Below are 14928 nucleotides of genomic sequence, written 5' to 3'. Positions count from 1 at the left end.
CTCTTGTCTTTTCTCCCTTCCCTGCCCCTCCTTCCTTCAGGTCGCTTAACTACATTTTACATTCCGTACCTCTACGTTCAGGTGAGTTTCCTCCTTCTGCGTGGTGGCTCCTCCTGACCCCCTTCATGCAAGTGGTCTTGTTGTTGTTGTTTGTTGTACAGTACAATCACTATCAGTGCCGACCGGGAGTATCAGAGTGACAATCAGGCTGACGTTGGTCTCTTCTTAGTGCTCCACCCAGAAACACTCCTCCGCATCGGGAAGCTCGAACGGCCCTCAACATACCTACCAACCGACCTACCTACCTACCTACCGATAACCAGTCTTTCGCTTTTCCTTCTTTTCCCTTTGTCTTGTGAGACTTCATCAACACACCGTCACCATGTCGCAAAGTCATGCTCTTTCCGATGACCAGGTACGCAACCATTGCTCATTCCCAACCGCCCCCCTCCCCGCTACGGAGGCGACTGTCAGGTCCCCGAACTCACAACGCTCTACAAATAGGTTGCGGGCGAGCTCCGCAAGATGACGGCCTTCATCCGCCAGGAAGCGGTGGAGAAGGCCCGCGAGATCCAGCTGAAGGCCGACGAGGAGTTCGCCATCGAGAAGTCCAAGCTGGTCCGCCAGGAGACCGCCGCCATCGACACCCAGTACGAGAAGAAGTTCAAGCAGGCCGCCATGTCCCAACAGATCACTCGCTCCACCCTCGCCAACCGCACTCGCCTGCGTGTCCTCTCCGCCCGCCAGGAGCTCCTCGACGAGCTGTTCCAGCAGGCCCGCGAGCAGATCTCCGGCATCGCGGCCAAGGATGCCGACAAGTACCAGACCGTGCTGAAGGGGCTGATCCTCGAGGGGCTATATGCGTTGAACGAGGACAAGATCGGCGTGCGGGCGCGCAAGCAGGACTTTGACACTGTCAAGAAGGCGATCGAGGAGGCCGAGAAGGAGTTCCACGAGACGGTCGGCAAGGAGGTCACCGTGGAGCTGGACGAGGAGGAGACTTTGCCGGAGGGATCGTGAGTCAACCTTTTTTTTTGTTCTTTCTGGTTTCCCTGTCTTGGTGATTGTCCCCCTCAAAAACTAACGTCTTATGATTGTTGTTATTACCCAACAGTGCAGGTGGTGTCGTGATTGTGGGCGGTCAGGGCAAGATCGAAATCAGCAACACGTTCGAGGAGCGACTGCGTTTGCTGGAGATTGATGCTCTCCCCGCCGTTCGAGAGACGCTCTTCGGCAAGAACACCAACCGGAGGTTCTATGACTAGAAGTGGCTGGGACTGTTTGGTTGAATTTGCCCCCCTTTAGAGACATTATCTGACCTTGCTGTACTGCCTCCCCTCCCCCACCCAACCCCATGTATCTATTGTACCTGTCGTTTCTTCTTCTTCTCCCCCCCCACTGAAGATCGTTCTAGCTCTGTATACAGGCCCTTACCGTGTTTCTATTCTCCGTGTCTGTCTGGAGTTCCAATTCGAGCCGAATGATGATTTTAAGCTTTCCCCGCCCCCTCGTTTTGTGCTGATTCGATGCCGGTGCCGAGTGCCTACGAATTGTAAGCGTAGAGTGTGGGATATATCGTGTGTACGTGGACAGAGCGGGGATTGGAATTGCATTCCAAAAGGAGGTTTGTTTGTGGATAGCAAAAGTTTATTCTATATATACAGAGGCCGCCTGAACTACGAGTACCAAAACTACAACCAGTAGATCATCGCTTGAAGGATTTATGGAGATTGCAACGTTCCATGGGCTTGGATATTAATAGACCTACGAGGGCCTTCTTGTTTCCTCCACTACTGCTATCGCTCAATGTGAGGCAGACTCTGGGCTAGGATACTTCGATGTTGGTGCTCGACAGACGCGACCAAGGGGACCGAGCAGTCCACCCTGTGCAGGAGGTTCAAATGCGACCACGAATGCTGACTTGTGCGCAACTGGAGCAGAAAGTACGAAATCGGGCAGGAGGCCGGTTGAGCCTGAAAGAGAATCATAATGTTCACAGTCAGTCCGGGGTTTGCACAGTACCGATTCAAAAGCAATGGCCCGAGGTCTGTGAGCATGCTGTAACGGTGTTGGCCTGTGGCTGCTGCATTACACGTTGCTGCAGCGCGCTTTCGTGCCGTGGAGGATGGTTGCAAGGTGCAAGTAGGTCAGCAGGTCGCAGTGGAGCCCGAGCCCTGTATTTCACCCCCGGTCGCATTGGGACGGCTCCTTATAACCTGGCAGTATGCCGTCGAGAGCTGCATGAGGGCTGCAGCGATTGTATGTACGGGGGAGATTCGCCACTCCACTAACTATGACTGCGAGGGCCACGGAAGATGCATGAAAATAGAAGGGGTACCGTACGCTTCACCGGGGAGGGGCCTCGTGTTGTCGGATTGGTATCTCTGTCCCAGCGCCAGCTTTGATTGCACTAGCTTTGATCTTTGGCAAGAACCCTTTGAAGGCTTCCCGGTCATACTCCCGGGCTTCAATGGTTCCGTAGATCGACTTCTTCGGACGCGGCTTTGTCCTGACGCTATAGACGATACGGTAGTGCAGGGTCTCAAGGGCTTCTTTGGCCAGTGTGCGCTTTAGATGGGAGGCACCGGAATCCTCGATCAAGCTGAAGACCTTCTTGAGACGGTCGGCCACGATATCCACCTGCGTGTTGAATGCTTTTTCAGCTTCTCTGTCCGCAAATTCTGCCTGGTACCGGCCTGAATCAACAGCAATGTTGAGAAGGGAGGTGATGGCGAGAAGCTCTCCATAGTCGTACTCGGGTTTGTCTTTGCCTTTGTACTTCTTGATGTCAAAGGTATCCCGCTTGAGGATGTCGGTGATTCGCGTCAAGCTGAGAAGCTCGTTTAGTGGCTCGCACAGAGGCGCTGGGTTGTCGAGTAAGAAGCACACGGCTAGACGACATCGGATTAGAGCGATCCAGTCAGCTTCCGGCAGTATATGCTTGAGAAGGCGGCTTTGGAATGTTGCGTCTTTAAATGTGTTGAGTGTCGTGGTGCAAACGCGATGTATCTAACAATGTAAGTGGATTGACATATTATCGTTTAGAAATCCAGACTCACCAAGTCCTCTGCTGTTTCCTCCGAAGAGCTCTCCAAGACGGTAACTATTGCCCTCTCAATTTCCGAGCTGATGGTGGCGACGCTTGTAAGAGTCACATCGAGCGTCATTCGGAATAAAACGCTCAACAGGTATTCTCGGGTGTCGTCTGCGAATCTATGAATCGATTAGCACTCGTTGAAAGGCATACGATTTGAGAGACTTACAAATCAGCTGCCCCGCAGATCAGATCCAGGACAGACAACACTAAGCCTTGGTGCCGGGAGATAGATTGGAGGTAATCTGCAATGGCTTAATATCCCGGAAGTCGCACTCCTAGGCTTGCTTCATACCTTTGGGATCCGCATCTGGAACGATATGTTCGTGAATATCTATTGCATTCGGAATTGCTCCTAATCGTTTGAAGAGTATGCGAAAGTCATCTGGCCGTATGAGGGCCTTAACATGTTTAGCATTTGTGTTCTGGGATCAAACAGTTAGTCAGTAAAGCATACAAATATAGGCTACGAGAGCACATGTCACCTTTATAGCCCTGCAGTACGCATGTCTGATACTGTCCTGTGGCTCCATCGGTACTGATGGCCGACATTAGCAGTGCGAGGAGCTAAGAAGCCTGAAAGGACTCACTGGAGTGGAAGATCCATGAGATCACCTCGTCCGGCAAGAATGACCTGGAGAGAGCAAAATCAACGATACCAGAATGAAAAGCTCTCTCCCTCGAATGATTTGCTGAAGCGAATGAGCTTTGAGCTAGTTGTCATCAATTAAAGGAATACTTACCTGTTAACGAGGTCAGATACGATCTCGGACTAATACATTCTACCGGAAATTCAAGTACAGGAGGCAACTCGTCCTTGAAATCAAAGAAGTGCCAAGCCTTAGTCGGATCAAAAGCATCTGTTCTGCGTAGAGCGTGAAGCAGACGTTGCATGTCCATCTCGTCATCGTTGTCGCCCAGAGCTGACGTTAGAATCCCTTCATGTAGCTGTCCCCTTCGACGGGTGGATTCATTAGCCGCCCTGTCGAAAGACGCCCTTAGCTTAGCGATACCAGCCTCAGTCTCCTGATCATCAACCGCGGCAGTGACGAGGGAGTCAAGGTTATTCTTATACGATGGGACAGGCTTTTCCAGCCGGGCGAGTGAGTCGGTCTTTGCCGAAGCTGTGCGGCCAGGACGTGAAGGCTCTGAAGATGTAGAATGGTTCGGTTTAGCGAATCTCATAAAAAGGTCTGCGGGAGACTCTAGTGAGCCTATGGAGTCAGTGTCCTCTCCATCAGAGCCCATCACGACCTCTTTGCCGTGCTTGACAACACGCTGCGAGAAGTTAAAGCTCGATCCTGGTACCAGACTTGCAGGTGACGGGGAGCTATCACTTTCTGTCTCATTCTTGAATGTGTCATGGATAGATGGTGTCAGCGAAGCTAGTGGTTCATGCGCTGGCCTTTCTGGGGTCGAAGATCCATCTTTTGAGAAGAAAGATGACGATACTTCAGTGAGAGGAGAAGATTGCGGAGGGGCCGGACTAGGATGCTTGGCTGAAGGCTCCTCTCCAGGAGGCTCCTGGCGAATGTCTTGGTTGCTTTCGTTAGTTGCAGCGAACACTGGACGCTTGAAATAACTGCTTATGCGTCGCATACTGGGCAGATGAGGGGCACTGAGACGCTGTCATGGAAGAATGACCTGCATGCTTTGTTCAGTTTAGATCTCCGCATTCTACGGAACACGTCGGGCGCGTCTCCCCATTCGCGAAGTCACATGACACAATACTATGAAAGCATGGTTATATGATGGAGATGGTACCTATGGTTAATTCGTACAGTGCCCCAAACAGCACAATTGGCCCAATTCGCAACAAAGAAAATTAATCCCTCTCAAGCTGTATTTTTAGTTATGGGACACAGGCATCAGCGCCAAAACCGGATTTGCTTCCAGGCACCGCCCCATCGTTTGCTGTTCCCGTCTCAGATTGCTATCTCATATTATGACCGTCTCCGTTCAGATTCGTCAGCTTTTCCCCATGCACCGTGACCGTTATGTAGGGGCTACTCCGTCCAGTGGCACAATATCCAGATAAATGATGTGGGGGAGGGATTCCTTCCGATGTTCATAATTTCCCAGGGGCAAAATATTATTACGGCCAATTTTTTCCATTATTTCTCCGAATGATCATACAGACTTCCAAAAAATACGGTTTCTTCCAAATTGTCGTTCACTAATCACCATCCATTGCTTACCAGGAAATCCCCTGTCGCCTCAGATTTCTTTGTCCGTCTGTTCTTTTCGACCCCAAAACAGGTCAGCCAGAATGCAGCTTGAAGGGGGCCAAAGAATAGGAAGCAATGGGTGTCGATTCGCCCAAAGTCGCTGTCTGCTCTTCAACCCAGGTGGGAAAACGAGCAATCCAACCTTACACTTCATATTTCTAGCTCAGAATCCTTCCTGTCTGATCGCTCTCGGATGTGGCCCAGGGGCTGGGAGCGGTGCAGATCTCAGGGTTAGTACGCCATGCCGACCACACTGTGCTTGGTAGCCTACAACTTTGGTCTCCACACGGGTTCGTGGCCGATCTATCCAGTCGGTGTCATATTCCATCCTTCCCGCAAGGTACAAGACTCCAAAGTACTCATAGTACGGCTATTTCAGTGTCCGTCTTCCGCTTCAGACGCGATGCACCCTCTCGGGGTTGTCTGACGGGAAGAGGCAGACCTGGCGCCACCGTTTTATGGAATCAATACTTGATTGTCAAAATGAACATGTGCGAATAGGATAAACACTGAAAATGCACGATTGTTTCGAGAAAGGATGTGCCTATCCTCCATAAAGTGGGTGAGAGTGTCAACAGTACTTGAGTCAGACGAGGCTATGGTGGCCAATTCTTACCCAGCCCCCTTGGGCCGGAACGAATAGCAATGGCGGCAAGAGCACAGGCGAGATTAACAAGACTTGTTTGTGTATGTGTGTGAAATGTGAAGCTATTCTAAGTTGTTCAGAGGAACCAATTCAGTGCAGAAGCTCAAATCGGTTCACTTGCGCGTCAACACTCTGGCATGAAACTGATGTCTGACTGAAACACTTTCGACCGGGTACAATGCTGGATGATCGACTCCGAACTAGCCCCCCAATGAAGGAACACACTTCCAATGCAGGTTCACAAGAGACCAGATAATCCATGCGCAATAGTCATGGAACCATACCAAAGTAACCAAACTGTATTGGGTGAGAGGTTTGCTCCTCTTTGGCCTTGCCCAGAAGCCAAGACAGACCAACAAATATAGAGAGGAAGGCAAAAAAAGGGGGGGAGTAGAGGATAATGATTGCTAGGAGAGCCGAATCGACAAGCGGATAGCAATGGTATCCGGTAGCCGAATTTACATAATCAGAAGGGTTGACAACTTAGGCTGTGCGCATACGGAATTAATGAAAATTGAATGTAATGATTGACAACCGCATAATCCACCAGTGAGCTGATTGTTGTCCGTTGGGCTATCTAGCTGGTCAGTCAGTCTACGGAATTAAGATGTGGTACCTCTCCGCGCTCCGTTGAGGTGGAGCATATCCATGGGCTGGCATCAGCATGTGCCGTCCCGGACGACCTTAGGCTGTTTCAGGCTCGCTTCGACTAAGCCCAGGCGGCCAGTCGTCCCTGGGCCTTCCAGAAAGCTCGGTAATCCGGGAGTATTGATAAGGTAACAGATACATCCATTCGCCCTGCTAGAATGGGTGCGAATAAGCAAGCAAGCATATCTTCCAGAAATGCTTAAGCATGATTGTCCGGGAGACTCGTCGACCTTCACATTCCCCAGCGATCCATCTACCGGTATGATGCGCAATTCGCCTGTCCTGATGGTATGCATGGTAGCATGGCTGCCGCAGTGCATGGACCCCGGGGAGGGTGGTCCCGATAAAAGACATTTCAGCGCCATTGGCCCGATAACTTAGTCGGTGGTGCATTGGAAGACCGTAAGATTTCTGGAGTTGCAACGACGACGTAGGTCGGAATTAAAGGCACGAAGCAATAGTGATTGACATATTGAGCATCTGCCAGCAGACAGACCGTCGCAGGTCCGCGTATAATAGCGTGAAGCGCCCACGGTCTAAAGCGAGGCTGGGTCGTAGTTGTTGCCGGGCGGTTGGAACCTCCTTCCCTATAGCAGATAGTAGGTTGAGCCAGGTTAGGCAGGATGTGCACTATCATCAGCCGATGGAATCTGGGGATCAGCAAGCAGCAAGCTCCCAAGCTCCTAGGACTCACTGAACTTCTCGAAGACCGCCTCTGCTGACTTTGGTGATGACGACCGATCAAGTTGTCGCTAGTGTATGTTTTGAGAAGTCGATCGGTGTGCTGTACTCGTATCAATTCCTGGATCTGTCCGTCTCTGTAGGGGTAGGAGCGCAGAAGCGTATCATCACTGCCAGATCTAACTAATCCGTACCAGGCCTAACAAGCACTGTATGTATCTAGTCACCTGCCTTTTAGTGTATGCAGTTCAGGACAAGTGTTTGCGAAACCTCTGGCATTCCCTGAAATCAATAAATACGGTGGAGTGTATTGAGATGACCAAATTTTGACAGCTTGGTACCGCATCCGCGTTCCACCCTAGTATTTTGATACCGTACCTTTCGAGTTCCGACTCGCCGCCGCCGCCCCCCCCAATTCCTCCCACCCCCCCAAAAAAGGTCCCGTCGGCTGCTGGGTGTTCCATGAGAGAGAGAGGAAGAGAGCGAGACCGAACGCTGTCCGGAACGCTGTCCTTAAGCCTCCTCCTCTTGATTCTTTCTTCCGCAAAGGCTGATTCTCTTAGTCTGCTTGTGGTTTTTATTGTTTCTCTATTCTTTTTCCTGTATCGTTTTATTCATTCGTTCATGGCACATACATGGCCCATCGTGGGTGATCTTCGTCTTCCTTCCCCCTCTCCGCTCGTTTCGCCTTCCTGTCTGCCATTGCCCTGTGTTTTGTGAGTCTCACTTTGGTGTTATTGACACTCCTTACCTTCTCGCATCGCCGTGTCGCACTCAAGCGCCCATCCTATTCGTTCCCTGTCGCTACCAACTGCAATATATTGCCTCGAGTCGACCTCGTCCTGACTCCTTACCCTTTCGATCTGACTCCGACTCCGGTATAAACAAATCAACTCGCGAGCGGGCTGCGCTGCCAGGGTCCAGCTCGTTGATGCGGATGCCCTCCCTTCGTCGTTCCGAACAACACGGTGCCTCTTTTATGCCCACGACAGGGTCGCAAGTAGCCTAAATGGCTTCTGTCGATTTAGGCACAGATGGCGTTGAGCCTGACAACGAGGCTCGAGAGACCAACAGTAATGTCTCCAAACCAACAAAGCGCCAACGATGGGCAACACAACGAGTTGCCGGCTCAGGAGGAGCGCGGAAACGGGTCTCGATAATAGATCGGCTGCACAAGCGCCCAAATGTCGAAGAAGAGAAGCAACAACCGGCTGCAGTTGATCCGCCTCCTCCACTACCTCAGAGCCCGGTGAATTCGACCGCTCCCAGTAATAGAACGATCTACTTCAACATACCCATCCCCGAGAACGAGAGAGATGAAGATGGACGCCCAAAGATGGAATACCCGAGGAACAAGATTCGCACAGCCAAGTATACGCCTTTATCGTTTGTACCCAAAAATCTTTGGTTCCAGTTCCAAAACATTGCCAATATTTACTTTCTCTTCATCATTATTCTTGGTGTATGTCCCTATACCTCTCCTACCCCAGAGATAAAAGCAATCCTCACTTACACCCAATTAGTTCTTCTCCATTTTTGGCGTCGCTTCTCCAGCGGTGAACACTGTTCCCTTGATCGTTATTGTCGTGCTCACGTCGCTCAAAGATGCTATTGAAGATTTTCGCCGTACCATCCTCGACAATGAGCTGAACAACTCACCTGTATACCGTCTGATAGACTGGACCAACGTGAACTCGACTGAAGATCAAATCTCCATGTGGCGCCGATTCAAGAAGGCTTGCACCAGAGCTACCGTCACCACGTACAGGGCCACGAAGGCTCTATTTCAGCAGAAGAATACCCCGCAACCGGCAAAGGATAACCGCCGCGCAACGTTTATGTCCACGATATCTCCGCGTGCTTCATTCGCTTCTCAACGCGAAGACGATGCTATCCAAATGACCTCCGTTCAGAACTTTACCCCCGATGCCCGACCAGACTGGCCTCTTCCGGCTGCAGATGTCGACTATCGATCGATGCCGGACAAAGCTGCCGGATTCCAGGCCGTGGAACGGAACGCTTCTGCGACTTCTCCAAGGAAAGTTGGAAGCATAGTCGATATGTCCAAGCAAACCTTAGGGAAAGCAAGATTCAAGCGCGATTTTTGGAAGAACATTCAAGTCGGAGACTATGTTCGATTATATAACGGAGATCAGGTTCCCGCTGATATCATCTTGCTATCGACATCCGACCCGGATGGCGCTTGCTACGTGGAAACCAAAAGTCTAGACGGAGAGACCAACCTCAAAGTCCGACAGGCCCTGCACTGTGGCCGCCAAGTCAGACATGCTCGAGATTGCGAGAAGGCAGAATTCGTGATCGATAGCGAGGCTCCACACCCCAATCTCTATGCCTACAACGGAGCTTTGCGTTGGGATCAACGTGACCCCGACTATCCCGATGCGCCTCGACGGGAGATGGTAGAGCCTGTGACGATTAACAATCTGCTTTTGCGTGGTTGCTCTCTCCGTAACACTGAGTGGGCTCTTGGTGTTGTTCTCTTCACTGGTGAGGAGACAAAGGTTATGCTGAACTCGGGTGTCACCCCTTCTAAACGACCCAGACTCGCCAAAGATCTCAATTGGAATGTCATCTATAACTTTGTTATCTTGTTTGTCATGTGCCTTATTTGCGGAATCGCCAACGGAGCTGCTTGGGGCTCATCTCACAGGTCTCTAGATTATTTCGATTTCGGATCGTACGGAAGCACCCCTGCCGTTACTGGCTTCATCACTTTCTGGGTCGCCTTGATTCTATTCCAGAACCTCGTTCCGATCTCGCTTTACATCTCACTGGAAATCGTCCGCACCATTCAAGCAGTTTTCATTCATAGCGACGTCTTCATGTACTATGATAAACTGGGGATTTCGTGCATCCCGAAATCCTGGAACATTTCAGATGATGTTGGGCAGATTGAGTACATTTTCTCCGACAAGACGGGCACATTGACCCAGAATGTTATGGATTTCAAGAAATGCACTATCAATGGTGTTTCTTACGGCGAAGCTTTCACAGAAGCTCAAGTGGGTATTGTCCGGCGAGAAGGGGGTGATGCCGATGCAATGGCCGCCAATGCGCGAAAGAAGCTGGCCGCAGACACTGTTCGGATGGTGGGCATGCTTCGGAAAATGTACGACAATCCATATTTGCGCGACGAAAGCTTGACATTTATCTCGCCAGACTTTGTTGCAGATCTGGATGGTCACTCTGGCGAAGCCCAGAGGAAAGCAACAGAACATTTTATGCTCACTCTTGCAGTATGCCACACGGTTATCACCGAGCAAACTCCTGGAGATCCTCCTCAAATCGAGTTCCAAGCACAGTCCCCTGATGAGGCTGCCTTGGTAGGTACAGCGAGAGACTGCGGCTTTACTGTGCTTGGAAGGTCAAATGATGACCTAATCGTGAACGTTTTGGGCGAGGAAAGGACATATACTGTTCTAAATACCCTGGAATTCAATTCCACGAGGAAGCGTATGAGTGCGATCATTCGAATGCCCGATGGTAGTATACGGCTCTTCTGCAAAGGTGCGGATAGCATTATCTATTCGCGCTTAGCGCCAGGCAAGCAACAGGAGCTGCGGAAACAAACTGCACAGCACCTTGAGATGTTCGCTAGCGAAGGTCTGCGTACATTATGTGTGGCGGATCGGGAGCTCAGCGAAGAGGAATATTTGGCTTGGAGCAAGGAACATGATCTTGCCGCTGCCGCGCTTACTGATCGCGAGGAAAAGCTCGAAGAAGTTGCAAGCAATATCGAGCAAGACCTCATGCTTATTGGCGGTACAGCAATCGAGGACAGACTTCAGGATGGTGTCCCAGACACGATTTCTCTGCTTGCTGAAGCCGGAATCAAGCTGTGGGTCTTGACTGGTGATAAAGTTGAGACAGCCATCAACATTGGCTTCTCATGCAACCTCTTGGACAATGATATGGAGCTTATCGTCTTTAACATTCCCAGTGATCAACCGCAGCGGGCGTCGCAAGAGCTTGACAAACAACTGGAACGCTTCGGGATGACTGGGTCGGACGAAGAATTGATTCTTGCGCGAGGCGATCACAGGCCGCCCGCCCCCACGCATGCCGTTGTCATTGACGGCGAAACTCTCAAATTAATGCTCGATGAAGAACTGAAGCAACGTTTTCTTTTGCTGTGCAAACAGTGCAAGTCCGTTCTTTGCTGTCGGGTGAGTCCTGCTCAGAAGGCAGCAGTTGTACGCATGGTCAAAAATGGCCTGGATATCATGGCCCTTTCAATTGGAGACGGTGCCAACGATGTAGCCATGATCCAGGAGGCAGACGTCGGCGTCGGAATTATTGGTGAAGAAGGTCGGCAAGCTGCTATGTCGTCTGACTACGCCATCGGGCAATTTCGATTTTTGCAACGTCTTGTCCTCGTTCATGGCAGATACTCATATCGCCGTATGGCGGAGACAATCGCAAATTTCTTCTATAAGGTGCGACGCATGACCAGCTTCATCGTCTATATACACTGACAATTTTACCTTTTAGAATTTGGTCTGGACACTAGCGCTCTTTTGGTACTCGATTTACAATGATTACGACGGCTCGTACCTTTTCGACTACACTTACATTGTTCTGGTCAACGTCGCCTTCACTTCACTTCCCGTGATTTTGATGGGCATTTTCGATCAGGATGTCGATGACAAGGTGTCATTAGCCGTGCCTCAACTATATATGAGAGGTATTGAGCGAAAAGAGTGGTCGCAGCTCAAGTTTTGGTATGCGGCCCTATAACTCTCCCCTCTGCTGCTGGCACTGACAAAACCCAGGCTTTATATGGCTGATGGCTTGTATCAGTCTATCATTTGCTTTTTCATGCCATACCTCCTATATAGTCCCGCAACATTCGTGCACCATAATGGCTTGAATATCAACGATCGAACGCGCATGGGTGTCCTGGTTGGCACCAGCGCTGTTTTCGCGAGCAACGGCTACATCCTAATGAACTCCTACAGGTGGGATTGGCTCACGGTCATGATCAACGGCATAAGCTCCCTCCTTATCTTTCTCTGGACTGGGATTTACTCTTCACTTGAGGCTTCAACCACTTTCTTCCACGCCGGTCTGGAAGTTTACAGCGCGCTCTCATTTTGGGTTGTCCTATTACTCACTGTCATGATTTGCCTCCTGCCTCGCTTCGCTGTAAAATCTTTCCAGAAGGTTTTCTTCCCACTTGATGTGGATATCATACGCGAGCAGGTGTCTCAAGGAAAGTTCAAATTCCTTGACCAGTATGAGGCTTATGTCCCACCCCGAGCAGCTGAAAAAGCGGCAGCAGCTCGCGCTCTTGGCGACGAGTCCTCGACGTCTTCGGATTTTGTGAAGCCGATACAGCCGACTGTGAAGCACGATCCATTTTCAGATGAACAGCAGATATTTTCCCCGTCTTATCCTCCAACTATTCGCACCCACAAGTCACACAGCAAGAATGGCAGTAGTGGAACGACCTATGCCTCCAGCCTTGACACCACCCGACTACCTCATCCACAGCCTGTGGACTATGTTCATTATTCATCAGAGCGAACACGACATTCATTTGACAGAGTTCCACCTACATTTGAGGTGGACCAAGACTTCCAACAACCCGAATTGTTGACGCGGGAATCCTCATATCCCAGAGTACAAGAACCCGATAGCCCTCTCAAAGGCCCTCATGATCCTCCATTGCATGCGATTTGATACCACGCGCTTTACACCGTACATATATCGACTTTTCTTCACCCTCGCTTCTTATTTATTCAAAGGGCCCGACTTTAGGAGTCGCTCTCCTGCAACGGGCCTTTGTCGACCTTCCTGTCCATATATTCAACCTGTTCTCCTTTTTTGTTGTCTGACGAGTAGATTACCCCATATTCCACGATAGAAGGCGTTTTGTACCACGGTTAAACGATCCGGCGCAATTGGTTCGCTTATATCCTGTTGACCTCATTCCAGCAGTGATTCTATTCTCCTCCAAGATTTTTTCATTTGCACCTGACCTGGGAGTCATGGCGCGTTGGCCTGCTTTCCTCTTTAATGTCCTTTACCTCAATCTACCTACTTCCTCTGTACAAAAGCGTCTCATCGCATCCGCGCTCAGTCTATCACAACCCTCTCTTTCCTTTCTTCTCCATCTTACTTGAAACATTTTCATGCACTTGTACCATTGGATGGTAATACGTACCCTGGAGTCGGCACGTGGAAATGAACATCATGTGACGATGGGCCATTGGTTCCGTTGATTTTTAAATTAAGCTCGATGAAATCAATTTCTACAACCTCCATAATTTACACAATAGTACATTTAATGTTCAACCTGCAGTCGAACACAATCCCGTGGAGGTCTATACTCCGTATATTCCACCGCAGTTCCCACAAGGTTACGTGCCGTAGTGCCCGCCGCCAAGTTGGTGAAGCGCGTCTTCGCGCGTTAAGTGGATTATCAGCAGAGCAAGGGTCACCGCCTTTCCCTTGAGCCAATCATTCACACGGAAGGGACTGCACCGATCCACTGCAATCGTTTGTACCTACCTAGTATCGAGGGCATCACTTTCAATCCCGTCACGTTAAACCGATCAATCTCTGAGCAAACCCGCTGCTGCTTGAAACTCAGCAGGAGGTGATACCTCGCATCGGACTGGGGAAGTCAGACTATTTCTCACTTCTTCATCGCCTCACCAGATGTCCTCGACTTATGAAACTTGATTCTCTCCCACCACGCCCGCCTCCGCAATCACTAGCTATCCTCCCTTCGCCGCACAGTAGCCATGCTCATATACAAGGTCATTGTGGTCTGATTTCTCGTTTTCTCATACGCTCTAGAGAGGGTCTTCCCAAGCATTCATCTCCTGGTGTTTCTCTGAATCACTCTCACCATGGAGGTCATGGATGTTATCGGGTTCGTATTTACATCATGACACCAACATTTACCTTTCACTGGCGGTTCACTGATCCAGTTGTTTGTCTACAGAGAGCTACAGTCTCTTCCCGATGCCATTCATATCCTGTGTCCCAGACAGCACGATGACGATCACGGACGGTACGACGATCCCAATCAAGTAGACGAGTCGGGGAAAACGGTTCAAGAAATAGTCACAGAGGCCAACATTCGCAAAGAGAAGTTTCTGTCCTGCATGCGTATCCTGGCCTATAACCAGGAAGGTGTGGAAGAAGTACAGTCTTGGATCTGGCGGAAACTAGACGATTCACTGGAGAAATGCGACTTCTGCATCAAGCAATATTATACAGGGAAGATCTGGCTGATGGAGCAGTTAAAAGAAAACTACGACGATGAGGATATCGAGAAGTTTGCCCGCATGCTTGACGAGTGGGACATCAAGCGGATCACGAAGAACTTGGCTACTGCTACGGCGCAACTCAAAGAGGTTCCTCCCCAGGAGATCGGGCTTCACGTATTGGATCGAGCATCCTTGCTTTCAATCTTCGAGACTCTGAGCTGTGATGCCATGTTGCGCAGTGATAGTCTCTTGCAAGAGTATTTCGATGAGCCATTCCGGCTGATCCAAACAAAGCGCAGTTTGAAGGTGTCCGATTACATTCCTGCTGTCACCCGTTTCCTTTTCGAGCCCAACCAGAATCGCAGCTTCTGGGCCATTCACTCTTGGATG

The 14928-nt window shown here is 50.2% G+C and overlaps 3 protein-coding genes across 3 annotated transcripts; 2 read left to right on the top strand and 1 right to left on the bottom strand.

Annotated features, from left to right (window-relative positions):
- The first annotated feature begins 22 nt into the window (after window positions 1-22).
- Window positions 23-1616, top strand: BO66DRAFT_356058 (H(+)-transporting V1 sector ATPase subunit E). Its single transcript, XM_025644870.1, has 4 exons — window positions 23-81; window positions 230-415; window positions 505-1016; window positions 1115-1616. The coding sequence occupies exons 2-4, from the start codon at window positions 383-385 to the stop codon at window positions 1263-1265; spliced, it is 696 nt and encodes a 231-aa protein (XP_025500599.1). The 5' UTR covers window positions 23-81; window positions 230-382; the 3' UTR covers window positions 1266-1616.
- A 585-nt stretch (window positions 1617-2201) lies between these two features.
- BO66DRAFT_166626 (uncharacterized protein) lies at window positions 2202-4755 on the bottom strand. Its single transcript, XM_025642267.1, has 7 exons — window positions 3838-4755; window positions 3685-3786; window positions 3580-3632; window positions 3390-3519; window positions 3264-3339; window positions 3060-3213; window positions 2202-3009 (listed from the first exon to the last, which is right to left on the bottom strand). Exons 1-7 carry the CDS (start codon window positions 4691-4693, stop codon window positions 2347-2349), a joined length of 2034 nt encoding a protein of 677 aa, XP_025500598.1. The 5' UTR covers window positions 4694-4755; the 3' UTR covers window positions 2202-2346.
- A 3407-nt stretch (window positions 4756-8162) lies between these two features.
- On the top strand, window positions 8163-13225 carry BO66DRAFT_166540 (phospholipid-translocating P-type ATPase domain-containing protein). Its single transcript, XM_025642266.1, has 4 exons — window positions 8163-8759; window positions 8821-11754; window positions 11810-12039; window positions 12091-13225. The coding sequence occupies exons 1-4, from the start codon at window positions 8307-8309 to the stop codon at window positions 12998-13000; spliced, it is 4527 nt and encodes a 1508-aa protein (XP_025500597.1). The 5' UTR covers window positions 8163-8306; the 3' UTR covers window positions 13001-13225.
- Window positions 13226-14928: the final 1703 nt, after the last annotated feature.

The sequence above is a fragment of the Aspergillus aculeatinus genome (assembly GCF_003184765.1).
Source record: "Aspergillus aculeatinus CBS 121060 unplaced genomic scaffold BO66scaffold_47, whole genome shotgun sequence".
In the NCBI taxonomy this organism is placed as follows: Eukaryota; Fungi; Ascomycota; class Eurotiomycetes; order Eurotiales; family Aspergillaceae; genus Aspergillus; species Aspergillus aculeatinus.
The sequence above is the reverse complement of the archived record's forward strand: the minus strand, read 5'-3'. Positions and strand labels throughout refer to the sequence as shown.